The 25,733-nt window shown below is 36.8% G+C and overlaps 1 protein-coding gene across 5 annotated transcripts in view; it reads right to left on the bottom strand.

The window, feature by feature from the left end:
* Positions 1-25,733, bottom strand: part of PDE1C (phosphodiesterase 1C) — a 291,783-nt gene that overhangs the window by 27,613 nt on the left and 238,437 nt on the right. For 4 of the 5 annotated variants that reach the window (XM_042921512.1, XM_042921530.1, XM_042921520.1 and 1 more), the window contains one exon: positions 22,013-22,090. In XM_042921512.1, the coding sequence (XP_042777446.1) occupies positions 22,013-22,090 (78 nt within the window). Of the gene's footprint in view, positions 1-1,334; positions 4,495-22,012; positions 22,091-25,733 lie in introns of those variants that run through there. The other variant, XM_042921545.1, reaches the window with a different exon arrangement.

A 25,733-nucleotide genomic window follows, 5' to 3' on the forward strand; every position in this document is an offset into this window, starting at 1 on the left:
TTCTTTCAATGAAACAATTCTTGATTATGCAGACTTTCCTGGGAAAGGACCTAGTCTTTTGCAAATGTCTAATGAGAATACCCAGAGGACTACTTCCCATTTTTCTAACCTCTCTGAAGCCAAATTAACTTAACTCTGTCAAATGTCCTAGGTGGCTCTGTTACCATTCTAATTCTCGTGTCACCTCAATGCTCAGTGTCTTGACAAGAGGAAATCTTAAACAACTGAAATCTGGTCTTGGCAGGTAATGTGTCCCTGGTTCTCAGAGGGATGTTTCGTAGAAATATTGTGTTGTTCATTACATTTTTTTCATTAAGTTCATTTTCTAAGTGATAATGAGGCCTTTAACGATGGAGCACTGCTGATGAATCACAAGTATTACTTTCCATTTATTCATACATAAGATCCAATATAACATCGTTATCGCACCATTATGTTCCTTAATGTCCAACTTTATGTGGTTCAATGCTGTACCAACCGTAATATCGGCAGAGCAAAACTGGGCAAAGATTCCCCACCCTGCACATACAGAATCTCCTGTTTGCTCCCAGAGAGTCTATTTTGGATTTTAAATATTTCAACTTGGATTATAAATATAAATCCACTGGTATTTCATATAGATTGGTGTCATCATCCCTTTTAAAAGAACAATTTCAGAGAAATCCTGTTTTGTTTTATTTTTCTTAAATCCTAGAGCCATAGAGAAGTTTTTATTTTTTATTTTTTCACAAACTTGGCTCTGACAATTTCCCCCAAACTACTTGCAATTTCCTATCCCTTATGATAAGCTATTTGTGTCTCTAGGTTATGTTTGCATATACTTAGAAATTAAGCCTTTAGTGATATGCTTGGTATATAGGAGCTGCTGAATAAATGTTCAGGTAAATCTGAGCTTTGTTTGCACTCACAGGTGGAGGGTGGAATGCAGCGGGACAGTTGCCTCTGCACTTCTTGAAAGCTGACTGTGTGCCGGGCCCTGTGGGGACCCCCCCTGCTGCTGCAACTCCTGATGGGATATGTGGGAATCTCAGAATCAGAACAAAGTTTCCAACTGGAAAAAAAAAAACGTTGCCTGGATTCTTTAAATCCCCTTTATTTGGGACATAATACTGCACACATAGGCTTTAATCTCAGAATCTTCTCTATCTCATTATGAGAAAAAGATTTAGTGCTTTTTTTTTTCTTGTTTTCCCCCATACTCCATGGGGGTCATTATGAAATCATTTCTAACATATAAGTCTCTGCCCAATGGTTAAGAATAGAAGAAAATATATATTCTATCTATCTATCTATCTATCTATCTATCTATCATCTAAACAAAAGTGATCCATAACAGAAGTGATACTAAAAGACCAGTATCCTTACTCCCAAACTATGGATTATAAAATTGGTCTCCATCTATTTGTCTACATTCTGTCTCACGTCCTGTAATAATGTTGCTCTTTACTTTTCGCTTTTCAAATTTACTAAAGGCGTGGTTCCAGGTGAAAAATATAATACAATGGCTTTAATTCAGCAAATGAAATAAACAGGTACACTCCATTGTTCTTTGGCTCTTAGGTGTTTAGATACTATTTTACTGTTTATGTATATCAGGTCCTTAATGGGATCCTGTCAGATGTGTTCAATAGTTTTTAAAAGCTCCAAGAATGAAATGGATAATGGAAGAAAATCCATTTGAATTTAATGGGTTAGAAATGAGTCTCTTGCCTGCTGCCATAAGTTATTAGGGCTCATAACCTAAGAAAGGTTGGAGTGAATAAAAGATGGAGCAAAGATCTCCCTATGGATGGATCATTATGCCATCAAAACATACCACATCATCAAAACCTGGATGTAGACAATTTGGTGACACAGGGACCCAAACGTTAGGGCCACCTGCACTGGAAAGCGCTCCACCCAGGGATATGTAGAAATTGTGTTTTGTCCATGGTGGAAATGTCCCTACTGCTTTCTCCACACACTGGTCAATTCAGGTGTGTAAGCCCTTGCTTTCTATGTGACAGCCTAACACTAAGATGCCGTACTCCATGCAATGGAAGAATGTGTGTCCCTTATCACTGTTCTTTTGGAAGTTGTTTCAAGAGAACAAAAACACCACAGAGAATGAGCTAGAGCTTTGGAAATACTGACTTGTTTTATCAATGTTTTATCTACTCCAGTATCAATTTATACCACAATAATACATATATTTTTATTTTTAAAAAGTAGAATAATTTTGCATTTTTACTCAATGTCCCTTCAAAATACTTTTTCTGGATTTAAAAATGAGTTACATGGAGCTTTGTTTTTCCACACAGCAAATTCCAAGCAGAGTTCTCTACTGAAAGCAATTCTCTTCCCATTCTTTTTTAGCTAATTAATGACTCAAGGCAAATGAAAAACATTTCCATCTTTATAGGTGCTAGAAAAAATGGCTATATTCCTGTTTCTTTCTCAGATACTGTTTATTCTTACTTGTTAAGAGTATAAAAAGGAAATTGTAAGCTTTCTATTTTGACTGGCTGCAAAGCTCTACATACAAAAATACAGAATAGAAATGAGGTAAAAGGCTCCAAGATGAAAGATTGGACATGCACTGGTTGGCTGTATTTCAGTCCTATACAAAACCATATCACCTCAAAGAGCATAGTTTGCAAACTGATGTCCCGTGGATTGAATGCAGGTCACAGGCATGCGTTTTTGGACCCACATAGTCTTTGGAAATTTCTGAACTCATTGCCAATATTTGAAAATTTGGAGAAAGTTTACATAAAATCCAAAGTATCTAGGATCCCCATTCCTACGCAACTCTAATCCTGTAGCTGACTAATAATTGCCCCCTTTCGACGGCACACACCCCAACATACAAATGACTCCAGTTCCTCACAGTCCCTCCTGTCCTTACTGCCTCGCTACTGTCAACTGCCGTTGATCGCAAGAACATATTATATGGCTTGATTTACTCAAGTACTTGACCTATCAGGCCTCTGCTTTGGATTTGTGACCACATTATTTACTGTGGTCACTGTTAGGAAAGCAGAGGGAACTACAGAAAAATATGTGTCATTACAATGCAAAATGTAAAGCTGACCAAAGAACTCTGTTTAAATGTCAGTACACAACTGTCATTCTATTCAGATCGTTCTGTTGGGTAATATTTCAGAGAGGCAAGAGGCCCTGTAGACTACATACAGGGTCTCCTTTCTGTCTGAAGAAATAGCAACATTTTGCCTTAGGAATAGATTTTTAAAATGTTTTGGTGTTTTTAATGTAGAAATTAAATCTGCGACGGGGAATACACCTAAGCCTACCATCTAGCTCTTTCTCTTCCTATTACTAATCCCACTCTATCACCAGTATGCTCATGGAGTTTCCCCTTGGGAAGGACTCAAAGATCCCTTTGTGAACCATAACCATTTTTAAGCATCAGTTTTATCCAGATCAAAGCATTTAGACCCACAACATTACACTTCACTTATACTCCACTGGATTCCATTTCGACCTGGATTCAGGAAGTGTATCTTTATCCTTTTTCCATGCTATGTCCCTGATTCTTACTTTTGATTTGTGCTAAATTGTCTCTTGTGTGATATTTTTAAAGACTCACTAAAATGAGAAGAATTATCTGACATATTTCCCTGATACTAATTCCCTTAGCACTTCCCTGAATAGAAAGAAGAGTGATCAAGTGAAACCATAAATATGCAAAAGAAGAGGGCCGGCCAGTGGTAAAAATTTCAGTAAGCACTTAGTTATGGATGGTAACCAATGAAAGCAATGTGTTTCCAACCTAAACAGTATGGTCATTAGCTGAAACATTCAGGTTTATATTAATGAATGCAAAGATAAATAAGTACTTACAAATAAAGAGTCCTATAGTATAATCTCTTTTAAAAAAAGAATCTCATATATAAATGGAAAGACGAGCATCAGAACAATTTTTAAGTATGAAAGAAAGTTGGAGAAAAAGAATGTTCCTGACTCAGGAAAGGAACAACCAGAGACTGGAATCATCATCTTAGCTGTGATGGAGGGCCAGCACGGCTGTCTCCACCATCAGCAGCCAGTACAAAAATAACAATTTAAAGTAACAGCATCGACAGTAATAAAATGGCGATTACTGTGCATGTGGCTTTTTCAGACCTCCCTCAGCATATCCAGGATGTCCATCCAGGCCAGACAGGTGCCTTGAAAGCCAGGGCATTGGCAAAGAATTCTGAGGAAGTCCCTTCATGTTTTGTTTCTGTTTGTGCAAAAATCTCGAGTTGTTTTATTTGTCTGGGGGAGGATTTCCCCAGAGTTCTTAGACCTCAAACCAGCTCCCAGAGAGCCATCTCTTGGAAGATGGCATGAGGCAAGGCCAAGTGTGGGGGACTTGTTTCTGAAAGTTGTACACCTTCCCCAGATATGGGTCTTTGTGAAGGAGAAGGAGAATGAAGAAGCTCAGCTAAAATGATGCAAGACATGGCAGCCTCTTTAATTGTATGTGAGGTGTGTTTTACTCTTCTGAATCTGAAAAAAAGAAAAAGAAAAAGAAAAGTGTCAATGCTGCCTTTCCCCCCTCCCCCACCTTCTCCACCCTCCAGGTCTGAGGAGAAGAAAAATCTGAGGAACAACAACAACAACAACAAAAACAAAAAAAAAAAAAAAAAAAAAAAAAGGAGAAGTATCAATTAAACATTTCCATACTAGTCATTGCTGTCTCCTTTGTAGTACAGTTTGTTCTGTTCATAAAGGGAAACTCTCAGTGGAGAATTTTAAACACTGGTTACACTCAAAATCTTACTGGTTACTTTAAACTTGACTATCAAACATTTGGTTCCCTCAATATGGATCTAAGATACTTTATTTTTGACCAAGATGACAGGGACTACCTTGTTTGGCCAATATGCTTCAGGGGTCAGTGGGACTGAAAGGAATCAGATTCACTGAATGCCAGCCATTTCTATACCAAAAGCAATGTTCCCCTCTCAGAATTTTTGCCCTACCCTTAGAACCTTCCCAGAAAAGATTCAAAACAAGATGGGTCCCAGCTGAAATCATTGTGCAGATGGGCAAATCAACTGACTTCTCTACTGGGCCCAGAGTGAGGTGGTGGAGGAAGAAGACAAAGATGGAAACAGGACTAAATTAATGGAAACAGACAATGCTGGACTTGTTTTTTTTTGTTTTTTTTTTTTTCATTTGGCATACCCTACCCCTATGCAACCTCACTGGGCTTGAAAGGAAACTCTAAAAAGCAAGCAGACAAACCAAAACCATTATGTTATTGCTTCCCCTAAGTGGTGCATGGTCTGCCAGCCACCATGCCTTATAGTTAGACAGGGTTCTCTCCTGTGCAGGACTCCAGGTGGGAGAGGAGTACAGTGGCTTAGGCTTTATGGATAACACCATCACCTACAGAAATGTCAGGAGTCAATAGTGGGTAAGGAACATTTCCTATTCAACTTTAAAGACTGAGATACTTTCCTAAATAAGACTTGGTTGAAATTAGACAGCAAACTAGTCGAGAAATAGGAGAGCCCTATCTGATCTATTGTAATTACTATCAACTCTCCATTTTCCAGGGGCCGTTGATCTAGCACTGCTGTTATTCCTCTTTCTTCATTCCGGTCCATTGTATGTTTACCTTCCATTAGCACCTTCACTTATTTGGGAGAAATACTTCTGGCCAATCAGTTTACTCTGATACTAGCTAGCACTGTCAGTGAGGGAAGTTGCCAGTTGCCTCTCTGCAACCTGCCAGTGAAGGAAAGGGGTGAAAAAAAAAAAGCTGAAATAAGGGCTGAAAATTTCCCCCTTGATTCTAATTATCTATGCACAATTTGTTCTGTGTGGAAGTTGCAAGACAGGACCCCTCCTTAGGGCTCTGGCCCTGCCATTATCAGTTTGGGGTCATATGTATTGAGACTCCTTTTAGACAGTCATCATAGCACTAACCATCTTAGGAGATGTCCCCAGGTCCTTAAATACAAAACCAAATTTTATAATGATGATATAAGTTTGAGTTTTTAATGAATGATCAATTGGTTGGAAGAATGCTAGGGACAGACAGCTGGGGACTAGGACACCTGTTATACCCAGTGAGCCTCAATTAACCAACAGGGAAGTGATGCACGTCTTATTTCATGCAGCCTGGGTTAGCAGTGGCCAGATGTCCAGTCTGCTGGGTTCCAGAGATGGAAAGAAGTCCATCTAGGGTCTAAGTGGAACCCACAGGCCTTTGACAGAAGACCTTTCTCCTTTTCTGTTCATTGCTTATGAATGAGATGAGAAGTAGCTGGCTGTAAATCTCCATCCTCCCCTCCACAGTCTTTATTTACCCCTCCCCTCCACAGGGATGGAGGGGAGGGGTAAATAAAGGAAATGTGGGTTTAAGCTGCACCTGTGTTCATTAAGTACAGCCAACAGTAAAAGAAAAAGAGACATATGCTCTGTAGCTGGGTCTGTGACCTGAATGACTGTCATAGCCTTCCTGAACCCATGCTCTCTCTAAAGTAGTTTCTGTTTATGAATCTTTTAGGGCACTTACTGTAAGGTGCTTCATATCATAGCTATCTGCAAGAAGATGTTCTGCCCAGACTCCTTGATGGCAGAGAATACATCATTTATATTTGTAACTCTTTTTGCATATAGTACAATGCCTGACATATAGCACATGCTCAACCAATTATTGTGGTTTTTTTTTTTAATTTTTTTAAGTTTATTTGAGAGAGAGCATGATCAGGGGAGGGGGAAGGAGAGAGAGAAAAAGAATCCCAAGCAGGCCTACGCTATCAGTGCAGAGCCCAATGTGAAGCTCGAACTCACGAACTGTGAGATCACGACCTGAGCTGAAATCAAGAGTTGGACACTTAACCGACTGAGCCACCCAGGCACCCCAACAAATCATCATTTTTTAATTGAAAGTGAATTAAATAAGCATCAGGTGGATGGAATAGATGCAGAAGCATAGTGATGAGTAAGATTCTCCACATTTTTGGAAATCTGGACTTTCATAGCATGAAGTAAAAACTAAAAAGGAAATCATAAATCCGTTTATTTTATACTTTATTCAATAGCAAGGTGTGATATGTCAAAAATGTATATTTCCTGGGGTGCCTGAGTGGCTCTGTCAGTTAAGCATCTGACTCTTGATTTTGGCTCAAGTCACAATCTCACGGTTCATGAGATTGAGCTCCACTTTGGGCTCTGCGCTGACAGTGTGCGGCCTGCTTGGGATTCTCTGTTTCTCTTTCTCTCTACTCCTTCCCTGCTCTTTCTCTCTCTCAAAATAATAAACATTTTTTAAATATTTTAAAAAATATTTTAAAAAAATATTTCCTTTGAAGAAATTGCCCCATTATGTAGACTCATCTCCCAGAGAAGGGACACCTGCTGTGTGGGCAGCTTTGACATGGTCTGGAAATCAGGCTTGCTCCTCACTCACTCCACACTTCCTCCCCTGAAATTTGAGTGCCTTATATTTGCTTTGTTGTGGTTTGGTTTTGTGTCTTTGTTTTCAATTTAAACTAAAATTGGATAAGCATTTTAAGCTAAAATTGGGTAAGACTACAGAGTATCATGAAAATAAGGTCCTGGAGACAAGATGTAAGTGACCACTCTGTATTTAACTGAGATAAAGGATTATTTTTTGTTAAAGGGTCTTTGAATTCCATTGATTACAAATCTATGTTGGCTTTTTGGAAGCCATGAAGAGCAGTTAAACTCACCCACCTTTTAATGATTGATAAACTGAAATGGAAAATATCTTCACCTAACTTGGGATGATTCAAGAAAATATCTAAGTAAGTGCCATCCGTCCACCCACCCCTTAACCAAAGACTTTTCTTATGTCTCACAAAAGAGTAGCCATGGAGGCTCTGAATCCTGAAGACATGCTGTATGAACTCATAGAGACATACTTACCCTACAGAAATTAATAACAAAGAATGTTTCAGCAACTTCATTTGGAGAAAAAGGAGCTGGAAATGTAAAACAGTGTGGTCCTGTTTATTCCACCCTTCCCACGCTACTCCTCCTACAGGTAAGTGGAGATGCTGTATGAAGCCACTTGTTTTAAAGATAATTGTTTTAAGAAGAGGCTTAAATTTCGATGTAACATGGTTCGACTCTAAAAATATGTTTATCTGTCATAATGTTTATTCCTAGATCATCTATGAGGCAGCCCTCACAGGAATCTGGCACCAGGCTTGAAAAACAACTGTAAACACTTTTCTTTTTCATTTTTCTTGGGTTTGATTTTTTCCAGCCTGATTCAACTATCATCCAAGCTTAATGAAATAAGCTGAGTTGGCTGAGAAGAGAGTTGGGATTCAAACCACATTTTCAGGTTCCAGAAACTCTACCATAGCTGCCTCCCTATGGAGTCGACTTTCTACAAAAATGACAAAATGATACAGTAAGCAACGGAAAGAACAAGGGTGGTAAAACATAACCCAATTTTAAATGTCTAGTAGAATTTCTGTGGGGCTTATAAGTGGGTCCTGGTTTTGTTTTGTTTTTTAATAATGAAGAAATGCTAAAAACCAAACAAACAAACAAACAAACAAACAAACAAACAAACATTATTTTAAATACAGCTGTTAGAATTTATCCAGGCACAGATTTCACCGTTTTAGGTCATAAGTGTTATTTTAAATGGTTATCACTAAATATCCAAAAGTATATATTACCTGCTTTCTCCTTGCCCCAAATGATAAGTGATAGGATTATAGTATGATTGTTCTAAGTTAATTTCACTGCATATAATACTAATGCTATAGCCCTGCTAAGACAGATGGGTAGATGGATGGATGACGGATGGATAGATGGATGGATGGAGAGATAAACAGACAAGAGTAAGTGTGTAAGTAAATTTATAGGAATATAACTTCCTGAAACCCTGCCTATACCTACATGATGATCTGTCAAAATTTACTCATTTGATCTAAATACACAGAATACGTACAAAAGATGGTGGTTCTTAGCTCTAACACTTGCCCAATTTTTTTTCTTTCTTTTTGATCCATGGCATCTGTGCTATAAACTGAGAACAATGATGGTATTAAACTTTTATTCTGTAACTTTTCTGCCTTTTTTCCCACTTCATACAGCATGGTCTTTCTTTCCAAACTTAAAATTTGTGAATAACTCGCTCTCTTCTGTACCACACTGCCCAATGTATTTTACTGCAGTTACTCTCTGTATTAAGAACTTAGTAGTTTAACATCTAAGGGAACAATGAAAACATTCAATTCTTCAACTGCTACAGAGCCTGGCCCACTCTGAAGAGGTAAGTAAACGTCAGGCACCAGCAGCCCCGACCACTCTTTGGTGCAGGTGAGGGTAGAGTTGTCTGTACACAAGAGTTTTGTTTCTGATCAGTCTTTGAATCTGCTATTTTTGAAGCCAAAAGAGACCAGAGACTGACCACAGAGACCAAGAAAGTCCTTCACAGAAAGTTAAATGAGGCTGGAATTTTATACCTGAAACATTATGACTGCTTTATGTTTTTCTCAATTTTATTAGTTTAGGAAAAGGAATATAAGTTTCAAAATAAGTGAAAGAAAAATATTTTTTCTCAAGCTTTCACTATGGTTCCAGAATATAAGATAAAAATAGCATGTATTATAGAGGGCTAATTCTTATGAAGATACAGATGTCATCACTTGAAGATTGGTGCCCTTCTGTGGAGAATGTTAAGAATAAACACAAAGAGGAAGCTTCAATACTTGGTTGATATTGCTTTTTTAATGGTTCTCCTAGAATGTGTGTGTCTAGAAAAGAAGTGGCATTAACAATGTAGACACTTGCTAGCTCCTGGCATTATTTCAAAGGAAGCTGTTATTTTAAAGAATTTTTATAATGTTAATAGAGTTTCTTTAGACAAATGCATTGTTACTTGTGTTTCTCTAATCTGTGTAGAATCTGACAGAATCTAATTTTTCTAGGGGGAAAACAGATAAATATTTATTTCATGAGTACTATGAAGTTATTTTTAAATCCTAAACATCAGTATTAAGGGAAAAGATTACATTTTCCACAGTTCCAAAATTATAATCCTTTCTGTCAAAATGGATTCCTTTAAAAATACAATGGTACATTAAGAGTGTAACGAAATGTCTAGAAGATAGAGTGAAACGATGAAAGCTTATATACCAGTAGTTCCAAGGGGAAAGTTGTTTAAAAAGATTAATTTTGTCATTACCAAAGAGTACATAATATACTTTCATTTGACATTTCTAGTATGTGGCTATTTGGTAAGAAACTGGAATCTAAATGGCTATGTAAAAAAAAAAAAGCATGAATTGATTTCAGAAGTTTTCTTTAGTATAACACAACTTAATTATTTTAAACCCACCAATTTTACATCACAATATTTGGATAATATCGCATATATACACAACATACATATATTGTATATACATATATTTACAAAATTTTATGTATCTTATATGTATATACATATATATATTTCACTTGCTGTTTTGATACTACAAATGTGAATTTTAAAAGCACAAAAATGTATAGGAGTAGTAGCATGTCATCTGTTCTTTTATAATCTACCATGAGGATATCTATTATACACTGCTCCTTAAAAAGCATAAAGATGGGGCGCCTGGGTGGCTCAGTCGGTTAAGCGTCCGACTTCAGCTCAGGTCACGATCTCACGATCCGTGATTCGAGCCCCGCGTCGGGCTCTGGGTTGATGGCTCAGAGCCTGGAGCCTGCTTCCGATTCTGTGTCTCCCTCTCTCTCTGGCCCTCCCCCATTCATGCTCTGTCTCTCTCTGTCTCAAAAATAAATAAACGTTAAAAAAAAATTAAAAAAAAAAAAAAAGCATAAAGATATTCACTAAACCCAAAAGTATATAAAAATACATTGGTTTGAAATAGATGGGTGTAACCAAAAGAGCTAACTGTTCTGATTCTCTGTGATTCATTGATCCTAGGACCATTTGTAAGTAAAAGGCTTTGTATTTCCATGTTCTCAAGAGTGTAAGTCTATAGCGAAAAGGAGCAGATACATTTTTGAAGCCCACCCCATTTGGCCACTTCCTACCCACATATCCTGGATTGGTTAATAATTTTCACCAAAATCCATCCAAAAAACAATTATTTTGGGTTTCAGCATTGCTTAACTCACAGTAACTCTTGTTGGGTCAACCGACAGCACAGCTTCTAAAATTAACATGAAAATAACACTTAAGCATATCAACCAAAATGTTTAAACAACAAGGGGTGCCTGGGTGGCTCAGTGGGTTAAGCACTGGACTTCAGCTCCGGTCATGATCTCACGGTTCATGAGTTCAAGCCCTATATCGGGTGAGCCCCACCTCTCTCTCTCTCCTCTCTCTTTTCTTCTCTGCCCCTCATGTGATTCTCTCACTCTTCCTCTTTGCCCATCACTCACTTATGCCCTCTCTCTCAAAAAAAAAAAAATGTTTAATCAACAAAACCCTTTAAATCTAACTAGTGAGATTTTATCCAGATGTGTCAGAATAACAGGCATCTAAAAAATAATATTCCAATCTCTCCTCCATTTACCAACTTTCTGTAGTTTTCCTTTGACAGGGACATTGGAGTGCAGCGTCTAGACACGGGTTATCACACTACTTGAGAAAATAAGAATGTAAAATGTTTTGAAAAACAAATATTTCACGGCCCTTCTTGCTAAACCATACCATTTACTTATTATTCATGCTCCACATGTTAATACATACACGTAAATTTGTTGCGTAAATGGGTCACAGGAGTTTTCATGGACAAATGGCTAAGGGAAATGGGATATTAATCAGAACATGTGTTGTTATGATGACTTATCTTGACTGGGACCCAGGGCACTCCAGATGTTTGGTCCCTGTACACTTATGGAAAATAACTCACAAGGATGCTGTATTTTCACATTGAAGGAAATTTCTTTATTAAAGAAACAGGCCTACTTTTTGTCAATACATAAAAGGCTACAGTGCAGTCTCTTCCCAGAACTAAGAAAAAAAAATGTTATCCTCTGAGAAGGAAAAAAGTAAAAAAAAAAAAAAAAACAAAAAAAACAAGGGTTGGGATTAACTATTTGTAGAAACTACCTTAAGGCAGCAGCGGTTGACCTCAGTGGCATGATCAACAGCAAGGTGTACTGCAAATCATTCATTCCTAAAAGCAGTTAAATACTGCAGTTCTACAGGTTTTGTTTTTCAAGCAAATCAGAAAGGATTCAAGTTTATGGTTTTGGTAGCACTATCTTGAACGTGAGAGAAAAGGACAGGGTAAGGTAATAGCTAATGTTACTGGAACTGTTCACCATCTTGGCCTTTTTTTATCCACCACAGTTCATGATCTGAGCATAACTCTGGATATGTGTAAAGTTTATGAAAATGTGGTAGGCTATTGTGGGGAATAAAAAACAATGAGGAAGAAAAAGAGACATCTGCCTTAAAAACAAAGAAGTTTCCTCAATATTAGACGAATGGAGAAAGAATATATATATATATATATATATATATATATATATATATATATATGCGCCACATTTTATATATATATATATATACTTTACACATATCAAGAGGTATGCTCAGATCATGAAGTACTCCTGTGCTTCTTGTGTTAAGCATCTGACTCTAAATTTCAACTCAGGTCATGATCTTGCAGTTCGTAAGTTCAAGCCCCACAATGGGCTCCACACTAGCAGTGTGGAGCCTGCTTGGGATTCTCTCTTACTCTCTCTCTGCCCCACTGCAGCTGACTCTTCTCTTTCTCTGTCAGAGTTAAATAAGAACTTCAAAAAAAAAAAAAAAAAAAAGATAGCTCTTACATACAGAACAAAATTAATGAAAATCCAGAAAGCAGATTTCACTTCAAGAATTCTATGTCAAGAATTTTCAAGATTCCATAGTCTCTTCTATTACTCAATTGTCTTATTTGTAGCTTCTGCAATACAAATTGGGATAGAAGTTGAACTAAGATGGCCATTAAGACCACTGCCCTCCAAGAATTGTGAACCCATTAGAATTCTGAATAAAATTATATTAACAAGCTGCTTAGAAACAAAGCAATCTGTCAAAAATTGAGGGAAATATTAAATGAATACAAATGCCTGTAAAGTCCCCCATGGCTAGCATATATGGGATTGATTCAAATATGAGTGTACTGAAGATAAATAAATGTGTTCAATTGTTTCTAAAGCTCTGCATGGGCCAAGGCACAGCCAGCATCAGCTACAAGTGATAATAAGATGCCCTGTGAGAAGAAAAGCATAGATGGGAACAATGAGGCAATAAAATGAGGCACTGACCACAAGCTACAGTTTCTTTATCCTGGGTTATTAAGACAACCTAACAACCACTGTCCTGAGTAGTGTGGGAAAAAATATTTGAACAAAGAATGAAGTGAGCATGATTCCCTGAGATGAGAATACTGAGGTCCAGGTATCTATGCAGATTCTAAAACTGGCCTCAACAAATGCATGCTTCCTGAATAATGATATATGTGCCAGTGTGTTTTTGCTTCTCAAATTTCTTAATATGAACTTAAGTCAAAAACTATCCCTGTTGTAAAGACAGACATGTGTTTCACTTCTCCATGCACCCTGCTGTTTGTCTGTTTCCTCCCTAGATTTACAGAGAAGGGCACACCTCCAGGCCTGTACAGGCCCCATCTATCTCTCATTACCAACTCCACTGCAAAGCACATCCCATCCTTAAGGCAACTAACAAAAAAATTCCAATTTTAGCTAAAAGATAAGAACATCAAGTGCAACTCAAGTGTATAGGTTCAGACTCTAGCCTTCCTCTGATTTATTAATAATTTGCCTCTATTATAATAGAACAAAACACAACTAACAAAGTCAAAGTCATGCGTTCCATTTATTTACCCACTTCCAAACTACTTTGATAGGATCAGCTAGATAGAAAACAGGAAAAACACATGCATTTCTTCAGTTGACTCTTGTGAGCCCAGCAGCAAGTCAAGGTCATGAGACACCAGACTTGTGAAGAATCAAATCACAGGCAAATTGCTTTAATGTACACAAGAAACTTTTTAATCACAAGTAGTAGTTCTACAAAAACAAACAGGAATATTGGCTCTATTGTCTTTTATATTTTCTGCACTGAGATCATAAAGAGAATATGAACAACCTAAGAAATATGCAAAGAACATGGCTATAAGGCAATGAGCTGACAAAGTTGTGTCCTGACCGGCAAAGTGAAGTAGAGAGCTAAGAAATTATTAGGTGAATATAATATACAAGTGTAAAACCATCTCCCGACATATAAGTTTTGTTTGTTTCCTATCAATATGGTTTTTAATTTACATTTCCTACTGGTGTCTATGATCTCCTAATGTACTTATTTGCTAGATGTACATCTCTTCTTGTGAAATGTTTAGATCTTTTGCATGTTTTTCATTAAGTTATTTATTTTCTTATTATTGAACTTTGAAGTTTCTTTATATATTTTGGTACAACTCCCTTTAACACATATAGGCTTTGCAAATATTCTCCCTCGGTCTGTGGGCCATCTTTTCATTCTCTTAATAGAGGCTTCTGGAGAGCAGAAGTTTTTAATCTTGATAAAGTATAATTTATCAATTTGTTCTTTTATGGTTTGTACTTTTGTTGTCAAACCAGGAAATCTTCGCCTAACCTGAGATCACAAAGAGTTTCTCCTGTTTTTTTAACCATAAGTTTTACAGTTTTATATTTTAAATTTGGGCTTATGATCTATTTTAAATTAATGTTTGCATATGATGTGAAATATAGGAGATAATTACTTTGCATATGAATATATAATTGTTCCATCACCATTTGTTAATGACTACCTTTCTCCATGGAGAAATAATAAGTTGTCCATATACATGTGGATCTATTTCTGGACTCTCTAGTCTATTCTATTCACACATTTGTCTATCTTGATGCTAATACTATGCTACCTTAATTACTATAGCTTTATTGTAAGTCTTGAAACAAGGTCTACCTTTTTAGTCCTTCAACGTTTCCCTTCTTTTTCCAAGTTGCTTTGTCTACTTTGGCTGCTTTGCATTTTCCATGTAAATTTTAGAATTGGCTTGTCAATTTCTACCAAACAAACAAACAAACAAACAAAAACCTGCTAGGACTTTAATTGGGATTGCATTAATCTGTAAACAATTTGGAGAGGACTTACATTTCCACTATCTCTAGAAAACCCCCCAGTATTTGGAACTAAAGAGTACACATCTAAATAGCTCTTAAATAAATGTAGAAATCAGAATGGAAATTATAAAGTATTTAGAACTAAATGTGAATACAAATGCAACATGTAAAACTTTTTGGCATACTACTAAAGTGGTACTTGAAGAGAAATTTATAGCACTTAATGCCTCCGTTACAGAAAAAAAAAAAGATCTCAAATCAGCGACATTAATTTCCACCTTAAGAAACTAGAAAATAAGGCAAACTCAACCCAAAAGTAAGCAGAAGAAAAAAATAATAAAGATAAGAAATCAATGAAATAAAAACAGAATAACAATGGGGAATATTAATGACAATAATTAGTAAAACTTATCCTCTAGCCAGACTGGTCTGGGAAAAAAGAGAAAAATAAACAAATTACCAATATAAAAAAAATAGATTATGTCATTACATATTCCACAAATATTAAAAAAGATAATAAAATAACATAAATACACCTATTTAATTTCACTATGACCTGTAAACATACTTTGCATGACTTGGATCCTTTTCAATTTATTCGGACTTGTTTTATAACTCACAGTCTGGTCTATATTGATAAATGTTCTGTGTTCACTTGAAAAGAATGTGTATTCGCTATTGTTGGGTGTTCTATGGATGCCAATTAGGTAAAGTTTGTTGGTAGTGTTGCTCAAATCTCCCTTTCCTTGCTGATTCTATATCTATTTATTCTATCAATAATTGAGAGAGGAATAATAATGTCTCTAAATAAAATTATAGATTAAAATTTTTTTGCAGTTCATTTTATGTATTTTAGTGCATAAGTATAAAGGATTATAATATCCTCTTGATAAATGGACAACTTTATCATGCAATGAACTTCTTGATCTCTGATGATAATGTTTGCAAGAAATCTACTTTGTCAGGGGCACCCAGGTGGCTCAGTGGGTTGAGTGTCCGACTTCGGCCCAGGTCATGATCTTGCAGTTTGTGAGTTCAAGCCCCACATCGGGCTTGCTTCTGTCAACATATCAGTGCAGAGCCTGCTTCAGATCTTCTGCTCCCCTCTCTCTGCCCCTCTCCTGCTTGCACTCTCTTAAAAATAAATTTTTTAGGGGGTGCCTGGGTGGCTCAGTCAGTTAAGCATCCGACTTCAGCTCAGGTCATGATCTTACGGTTCAGGAGTTCAAGCCCCGCGTCGGGCTCTGTGCTGACAGCTCAGAGCCCGGAGCCTGCTTCAGATTCTGTGCCTCCCTGTCTCTCTGCTCCTTCCCCACTCATGCCCTCTCTCTGTCTCTCAAAAATAAATAAACATTAAAATTTTTTTAAATAATTTTTTAAAATCTGTTTTGTAAGATATTAATGCAGCCATTCAATTTTTTTTTATTTTACTTATTTATTTTTTTTAGTATTAGCTTGGTATACCAATTTCCATCCTTTTACCTTTGGGATATTTTGTCTTTTTTATATAAAGACAGAATATAATTGGGTCTTAGAATCTGAAAATCTCTGCCTTTTTACTGGGGTGCATAGGCCATTCACATTTAATGTCATACCTGATGTCAGCTTAGTTTTAAGTCTATGATCTTGCTATTTGTTTTCTACTCATTTCATATGTTCTTTCTTCCCTTCTTACAGTTTTTTTTTTTACCTTCTCCTGGATTAAATATTTTTATGATTCCATTTTATCTCTTTTGTTGGCTTACTATCTATATGTCTGTTTTGTTATTTTAATTGCTTTACAGTTTATAGTATGTCTTTTAATTTATCTCAATCTACCTTCAAATGATATTACATCACTTTATGTATATTAGAACTTCACAATAGTATACTTCCATTTCTCCCTTCCCAGCTTTTTATGCTACTGTTGTCATACATTTCATTTGTATATGTTATATATCAAAGGTGTTATTATTATTTGATTATTTTGTTCAAATAGTCAATGATCTTTAAGAGCTTGAAATGATATGAAAAAATCTTGTATATTTATCCATCTAGTTACCATTTTTTGTGTGCCTCATTCTTTCGTTCAGGCTCATATTTGTAACTGACATAGTTATCCTACTGCCTCTCATTAACATTCCTTATAGTGTGGGTCTACTGGTGAATTCTTTCAGCTTTTATACATGAAAGGTATTTTTGCTGGTTTTAGAATTCTTAGTTGAATTCTTTTTTTCTGTCAGCATGTTAAAGACATTGCTCCACTGTCTTCTCACTTGCATTGTTTCTGATAAGAAATCTATAGTTATTCTTACCGTTGTTCAATTGTACATGAGTTTTTTATTCCGCTACCTGTTTTTTTTTTTTTAATTTTCTCTTTGTTACTGCTTTTGAATAATTTGATTATGACATGTTTTGGTGTAATTTTCTTCATATTTTCTTGTGCTTGGGCTTTACCAAGCTTCTTGAGTCTGTGGATTTATAGTTTTCATCATTTGGCAAAATTTTGGCCATTACTTCACCAAATATTTTTCTTCCCTCCTTTCTCTATTCTTTATGTTAGGGACTCCAGTTACACATATATTAGGCTGTTGAAGATGTCCTACAATCACTGATGCTCTTTACAATTTTTTTGCTGTCTCATTTTGGATAGTTTTTCACTAGTCTTTTCTTCTGCAATGTCTAATCTCATGCATTGTATTTATTACTAATCTCATCCAATGTTATTTGGCCAATACCATCCAGTGTGTTTTCCACCTCAAACATTGTAGTGTTCATCTCTAGAAGTTTGATTTTGCCTTCTTTATATCTCCCATGTCTCTAGTCAACTTCCATACATATGGGCTATAGTTATAAGAACAGCTTTAATGTTCTTGTCTGCTATTGTAACTTGTTTCAGTTCTGGGTTGGTTCCAATTGTTTCTGTCTCTCTCATATTTTCTTGCTTCTTTGCATGTCTAATAATTTTTTATTGGATATTGGACATTGTGGATTTTACCTTTTGGGTACTGTATATTTTTATATTCCTATATATTTCCATAAACTTTACTCTGGGATGCAGTAATTTGAAAACACTTTGATTCTTTTACGTCTTATTTTCAAGGCTTGTTAGGTGAGACCAAATCATCATTTAGCCTACAGCTAATTACTCCCCTACTAATAAAACAAGACAATTAGGAGTATTCTACTCAAATCCCTTTAAATTATGAGATATTCAAGGCTGGCTAGTGGGAATGGGCACTTTTCCTGCATTATATGAAGTATGAACATCAGGACCATTCCCTCTAATCCTTAAGTTGAATGGTTCTTTCCTGATCTCAGGTACCTTCCTATCTTTATTGGTCAATCAGTACCTTGATGTATACTGTTTAGATCTCTGGAGCTCTACATCTCTACAGCTCTCTCCTCTCTGGTACTTTATCTTGTTAACTTTAGCCACCATGGCTCTCCCTGGATCCTTTATTCAACTCTTCAACTCAAGGAATCCATCACATCTGCCAGGGTTCCCCCTCCTTATTCTGCCTGGAAACACTCTCAGGAGTAAGTTGGAACAATCATAGGGTTTATTTCATTTGTTTCCTATTTCTTGGAGATCACTGTTCTTCATTTCTTGATGTCCAGTGTCTTGAAAACATATTCTTCCATAGAAGTTGTCTTTTATTATTATTATTATTATTATTATTATTATTATTATTATTTCAGGTGAAAGGGTAAATCTAATTCTTATTAGTCCTCTTTGGCAGAAGCAGAGGTCCATAGATAGTCTTTGTCCACACTTCTCACTCTACACAATTGATTTTTAAATTTCATGAACACCTTTAAACATTCCAATTTCTAGAACATTCAGTGAAGGAGAAATTCCTGCTGAACTCCTTTTCTGGAATTTGGCAAAAAAACCCTGTAGGGCCCAATTATAATCAATCTTTTGAGAGACACAAATGGTGGCTATCTCTTATATCTCTGTTAATGTAATCAGACAAAGTTAAGGGCAAGTTCATATTTCTGGGCAACTATAAAAAACTATGGCAGGCCCAAGAGGCTATGCTGTTGCAAACATGACTAAAAACACACTGAAAATCATTCATTCATTTGCATCCTACTCTTCTAGTGACCCTGTTTAGGCCCTGAGAGAATCTTGGCTCAGAGGCCCAGATCTTTTTATGTTAGCACATTTCTCCCTTAGGGTAAACAAGGTATTTTCAAAGAACATTCATTCTTTGAAGTCAGTTTGAAAATTAGTGCTGCAGGATTCTAAATAGTACCTCAGCAGCCTGACAGAGATAATGTACAACTGCAATGTGTTCACTATGCCAGGATGTAATTTACTCTTTCAGCACACACCCCTTCCTTCTGTGTGTGCCTCAGCTCAAAGCATTTGGGATTAACCAACTGTGGTCCAGTTTTCATCAGGTTTCTTTCTGAATGCGTACAATGTTGAAACTTCAAACCACAGTGGGTTTGATCATACTGGGCACTGAATTGTGCTTGGATACTTCTCGACAATTAGAGCTGTCACCACCGGTTCCCAGGGGTTATATGAGGGGTAGGGGCATTAAAAATAGTTAAATTGACTCCCTCTGGTCATCAAATGTAATAGGATCTATTAAAAAGAAATGTTCAAAATGTATGCTAGTTTTTAAAAGTCAATGTACCCACTGATCTACCTAACATTTAAAAAAAATCTAAAGTAGAGAGTTTTGATGACCAAAGAGGAAGAGATAAATGAGACCAATCAATTTATTTTACACTCATGCCACCAAGAAGAGCTTTAGTCCTGGTAAAGATTTTTGGCTAAGATAGCACAAGTAACTGAAACCCAATGATCTATGTTCTTATGATACCAAAGCAGTGATAATGACTGATGTCATGCTAGCACATCAATGAAATTAAAATACAAAGTTGTTCACGTCCAGGTTTGTATACAAACTTGCTAGTGTAGGGACACACCTGACTCCATGTGAAGCAGTGGAAAGTTAAGAGTTATAGAGGGAAAAAGGGGTAGATATCAGAAAATGTCTCTTCTTCACTTACTTCACCCTATTCACTGAATTAGGGCTATGGGCTCAAGAATTCCATCCATTAAAAAATCAAGTTTTACATTTATTTGTTCAATAGAACATAGTGTCTATTCACTCCTTCCCATACCCTCCTTTTTCAAAAAAATTTTTTAATGTTTATTTATTTTTGACAGAGGGAGAGACAGAGCATGAGTGGGGGAGAGACAGAGAGGGAGACCCAGAATCCGAAGCAGGCTCCAGGCTCTGAGCTGTCAGCACAGAGCCCGACGCAGGGCTCGAACTCACAGACCAAGAGATCATGACCTGAGCTGAAGTCGGATGCTCAACTGACTGAGCCACCCAGGTGCCTCCCCCCATACCCTCCTTTTAAAAAAGCTGTTTAGTTATTTTAAATACTTGGGGACAATTCAGTTATAAAGGACACAGGTAAAATAGAAGGGCTTATTGCAGGTAATAAAATTTAATTCACAATGCCCGCATGACAAGGTCATAGCAGATATTTTAGCACAATATAAAAATGCAACAAGACCTGATGTGAAAGATCTGGGACTTAGTTTATTCTTCAGTTTTACACTATAGGAGTTCACATGGGCTAGTGCCTGGACGCAGGATGGGCCTGGTGTCCAGGTGCTGGGTTAATATCTACCACCATTCTCCTCCACTGCACACTTTCTGGCTAGTGTTACCTTGACTTGGGTTTAATGATATGTGGCAACAAACTGTACCCATAACAGAGTCTGACTAAGAGACACTCATTTTGAATTCTGTTTTGTCTCCATGTAATTCATGTCTTAGTCACAATCTTCAAGGAGGGTATTTTTTATTAGGTACATGGTTTCCATTTGCATAAACAATCTGGTGAAAAACTGCACATGGGTGCTCCCTAGGTATTATGCGATAAGACACCTGGAGTGAATTATTTGAATGAACTTAAAAGAAAAGACTTGAGAACTGATTTCACACATATGAGTAAAGAAAGCCTGTCACAGTGATTTAGAGACAAAAGCTAGAGGTTGCTTCCTTTTTAATAGATATGTGAGGAGTTGTGTTCAAATTTCTTCTTATTTCTCAGGCTGAATACCCATATTTGTTCTTCAATGACATTAGAACCAAGGTTAGCATTCGGTGCAGGCAAGTGTGAATCAAAGAGAGTCTGGGACTCTAACAAAACCACGTACATGTATGAAGGAGCCACGAGGAATAAGCCCATGTCACAACTGAAATAGTAGATTTCTATATAAGGCAAGAACAGTTTTCTCAGTAGGACAATACATAGTCTGAAGGATAATATAATCTGAACTTTCAGGTTTTGGAAAGAGTAGAATGCTCTTTGTGAAAAGTAAAAGCAGCATCCATGGAGCATATCACAAGATAGCTTCATTCTAATCTGTTTGGTTGAGATTGCCATCCAAAGCTTGCCTTTAAGACTTATTCTCGCTGACCAAACTGCTTTCTACACTCAGTATGATCTCCAATAGGTGGGTTTCCCAACATAGTGATAACACTGAACAGGTATCTGTTTTTACTGAAACTAGTAATTCCTCATTAAAAGAAAAAATATGAAAACTGAAAACATGGAACATTTCCCATTTATGCTGCACAATTCACAAAGACTTGTATTCCATTCTAATCATGAAGTCCACAGTCAACTTTAAAGTTAAAATGAAAAAAATGGCAAGTGATAAAGCGAGAGTAGAGAATGTATTTATGATGAAGAAAGAATGGTGGGGAGGAAGAGATAAAACAATCATCTGTAAATTATCGAAAAAGGGATAGACTACTCTTTAAATGTAGTGAAGTGGTTTTTTTAGGGTATAAGAATATATTAACAACCATGATTTCAATTTTAGGTGTAATTCTAACAAATTGCATTAAATTGCACATTTTATGGAAAAGTATAATGGAAATTATGTTCTTACCATCTGTTTTCTTTGAATCATTTCCGACATTGGATTGATCCTTCCTGTCTGTCTTATTTTTACCATCTTTCAAGTCACCTGAAAGTAATAAACATGACAAACAGTATATAGCTAAAAGGGAAGTTAAAAATATCCTTAAACTTGTCAAGGTAAGTAGAGGAAAACGAAGTGCATAAGTTTAGTCACGAGGGGGTACATGTCTGAATGCAAATATCTTTTATAGCCACATATTAGGCCTCAAAAATTAGATTACAATACAGAAACTAAGACAAAGCTCCTGTTAAACAATGTTTGCTTAATCCAAGAATGTTTATTTTCCAAGAAAGGCAGTTCAGCTTTATTATTAGGCTGTGGAGTGAAGAAAAACTTAAGTCAAATGTAAGTTATACCAGGTAATAGCTATTTAACTTCTATATGCTTCAGTTTCCTCATCTGCAAAATGGGGATAATAATAACTACTTTATAGACATAATATAAGGACAAATGTATTTAAGGTATTGAATAAATCATCTAGCCCATCACTCAATGACAATTGTTACTGTCAAACAGAGCTATTAATAGTATTCTAAGTAATGAGCTTGTTGAAACATGATTCGTAAATGTTAAAAAACACTACGCAAACAAATGTACAATAAACACGTGTCAAAAACTTACGTAATTCACTTATGAAGGAACCAGAGAGACAGCGAGGATGGTATTCAAGGGCATTTAAGGAAATGGGTATTTATAGGCATTTTATAAAACTGTTAAAATAAGATGGTTGTGTTGGAAATAAAACTGGTTATGTCGTACAATAAAATCAAAACCTTTGGGGGGTTATCTCCTCTAGCAGTCAAAAATCTGTAAGTTAGCATATAACTTCATAGCACCTAGGCTTGAGTCAAACAGTAAATGACAAAGTTAGACATAGTCATGTTCTCCCACAGCCAGGGTCATCAAACTATAGCTTGTGGACCAATCTGGAAAGAAAGGTTTTTTTGGAAACAGTCATTTATATATTGTCTGTGGCTGCTTTCATGCTATAGTGGTAGGAGCTGTATGGTTGCAAGAGAGACACGCAAAACCAGGAATAGTTACTGGCTGGGTCTACGCAAAAAAAGTCTGCTGACCCCTAAGATAATTAATCCCTGGGCATGTGTGTTCAACAGTATGCCAGTGTGACATTGAAAGGACATGGCACCCTTTCCCCCAGCCTTATTCTCAAGTTTTGGAATTTTTTCTTACAGTCTTACTGATGGCATCTTTCTGTTGTAGCCTGCATAAAGCCCAGAATAGATTACAACTAAAATACTGGTACTATTGAAGGGAAAAGACCCTAAGAATAATTACAACCAGGAAGAAGTGAGCAGGGTCCTATCTTTTTGCTTTCTTTGTGCCAGGCAGTGTGCTAAATGCTTTGCATGCATCATTTCATTAAATTCTTGTAACAACCCCATTATGAAGGTACTACTATTGAAAGTAGATAAATTCATCAAAGATGAATTCACTAAAGGATCAATCTGCAGAATAACAAACTCATCAAATGATTGAAGAGGTTTTCCAAGTCTGAGTTTTCTTCTAACTTCCCTGCAGCCACTCTGTCATACACTGGTTGGTCCAGCTTTGTTGAACACAGTGCACTGTGTATGCCCATAACCTTGCATATGTGTCTCCTTCTGGCAGCACGACTGCTCCTGTTGGCTACCGTGGATCTGGTTTAAGCCATTCGACTAATAGTTTTTGCATAAATGGCCAATTGATCTTTCTACAAAGTGATTTTGTTTAAACCGACTTGTGAAGAATTGACATGAAACTCATATTGTCCTCTCCATTTTATGGCTCTGGAACCTAAGGCACGGATAAAGTAATTTACTACAGTATACATAGATGGGTCTGATTCTAGAGGCTAAGCTCTCAACTACTGTATCTTGCAACTTCCCTATGAAGGTTAACTTTCTGATTTCGGGCTTCTGTTCACTGTTGCCATTTCTAAATGCCTTTGGTCTACAGATTTATAAAGAAATGATTATATAAGGAAAACTCAAGACCATTTTGGGTTGTGATACATTAACAATGTATTTTCAATGAAATTCGACAAATCCTAAGTTAAGTTGGAAGTCAGTAAATTCTCCAAGTTTCCTCTTAATTCTGAATGGGATGAACTGGCTGAAGGGATTGAGGAAAAAGGTCAACTCTAGCCACAGTGTAAGCAGGAGGAGTTCAAGTGAAGGAAATGGTCACCACCCTTTACCACCATTAATGGCCAAAGAGAGGATTCCTTTGGAGGTTCCATGAAACAGTTCAAATACTGGCTTCTTCCTGTTTTAAGGATGCCAGAGATAGATTCAAGGATCTTAAGAAAAATGAGGATTCCTTTCCCAAATGAGCCTTCACACCCCTAATGCACAATGCTTTATGCCTTCAGGGTTTCCCTGGACTGGAGATTTAGGTACAGCTGCAGCAAAAGACCAGGATGTCTTCCAGAAGTCAGCAGGAGGGGTTCAATTTGCTGGATTCTAGCCAGCAGCTTGTGGCAGCCTGCCTTCTCCTCAGTCAGGGTTGGGGAGGCTGATAGAGAAAGTACCTTGATGGAGACCAGAGCTTAGGGGATCTCATAGTTGCTGAAGAGGACCACACCTCCAGAACCCCACTTAACCAAAATCCTTCAGTTCTATCCTGGAAGTATCTTGGGCGACCACAAAGAAGGGTGCTGGGAAAGTGACACATGTTTGTTTGATGATGTTCCTTGAACATAACCCATTAGGCAATTTCCCATGGGTTGTATATGGAGTAATGGCTGATGTGAGCTGTTATTCAATAAACAGGGGAAACAAAAGAGCCTTTCTGCACAGTTATAAATCATTTTAATTAGGCTCCTGTAACACAGTCTCAAACCACCATTAGCCTTTCTTATTATTGCTCAAAATTGACTTATTTTCCCATCTCTTATTTAATACTTAATTTTTAAGGGAAATGGTAGACTGTTGATTACTTTGGGAAATAAACACAGTTGTGAAACCAACCCAGACTAGCTGAAAACTTGGGCTCCTGTTTGTTCCTTTCAGGCTCTCCCTCTTACAGCCTTCAAAATAAATTACTGCCACCTTTGCCCTCTCTGGGTATTTGTTTGTACCCATTTCATAAAATTCATAACCATTTCTATGACTGGCATGTTTATGTTCATTGGTTTCTCTCCCTGACCAGACCCGGGATTGGTAAACTATGGCCCATGGGCCAAAATGGCCCAGTACCTGGTCTTACATGGCTCACAAACTAAGAATAGTTTTTACATTATTAAATGGTTGAAAAAATGGAAGAATATTTAATGATGTTTGAAAATTGTATAGGATTGAAACTTGAATTTTCATAAATAAAGTTTTATTGGAATATGGCCATGCCGATTTGTTTATATGTTAGCTGTAGCTGCTTGCACTAAAACAGGAGTGTTAAGCAGTTGTAACAGGGACTGCATAGCTCCCAAAGCCTACACTATTCACTATCTGGTCTTTTACAGAAAAAGTGTGCCAATCCCGGGAATAAACAGATCATAAGCTTCTTGTGGACCTCCACTGAGCCTCAATATTTTTCTGATTTCCTGTTCTCCCCAGTAGTGCCAAAACTTGCAAATAGTAGGGACATGCTGATTATGAAATATAAAATTTGGACTCGGACCTGAATTTGACTTGAAATCTCTACTTAGTGGTTTCTTGACCTTAAGAAAGTGATTTAACCTCTCTGAGTT

This window comes from Panthera leo, chromosome A2 (assembly GCF_018350215.1).
Source record: "Panthera leo isolate Ple1 chromosome A2, P.leo_Ple1_pat1.1, whole genome shotgun sequence".
Lineage (NCBI taxonomy): Eukaryota > Metazoa > Chordata > Mammalia > Carnivora > Felidae > Panthera > Panthera leo.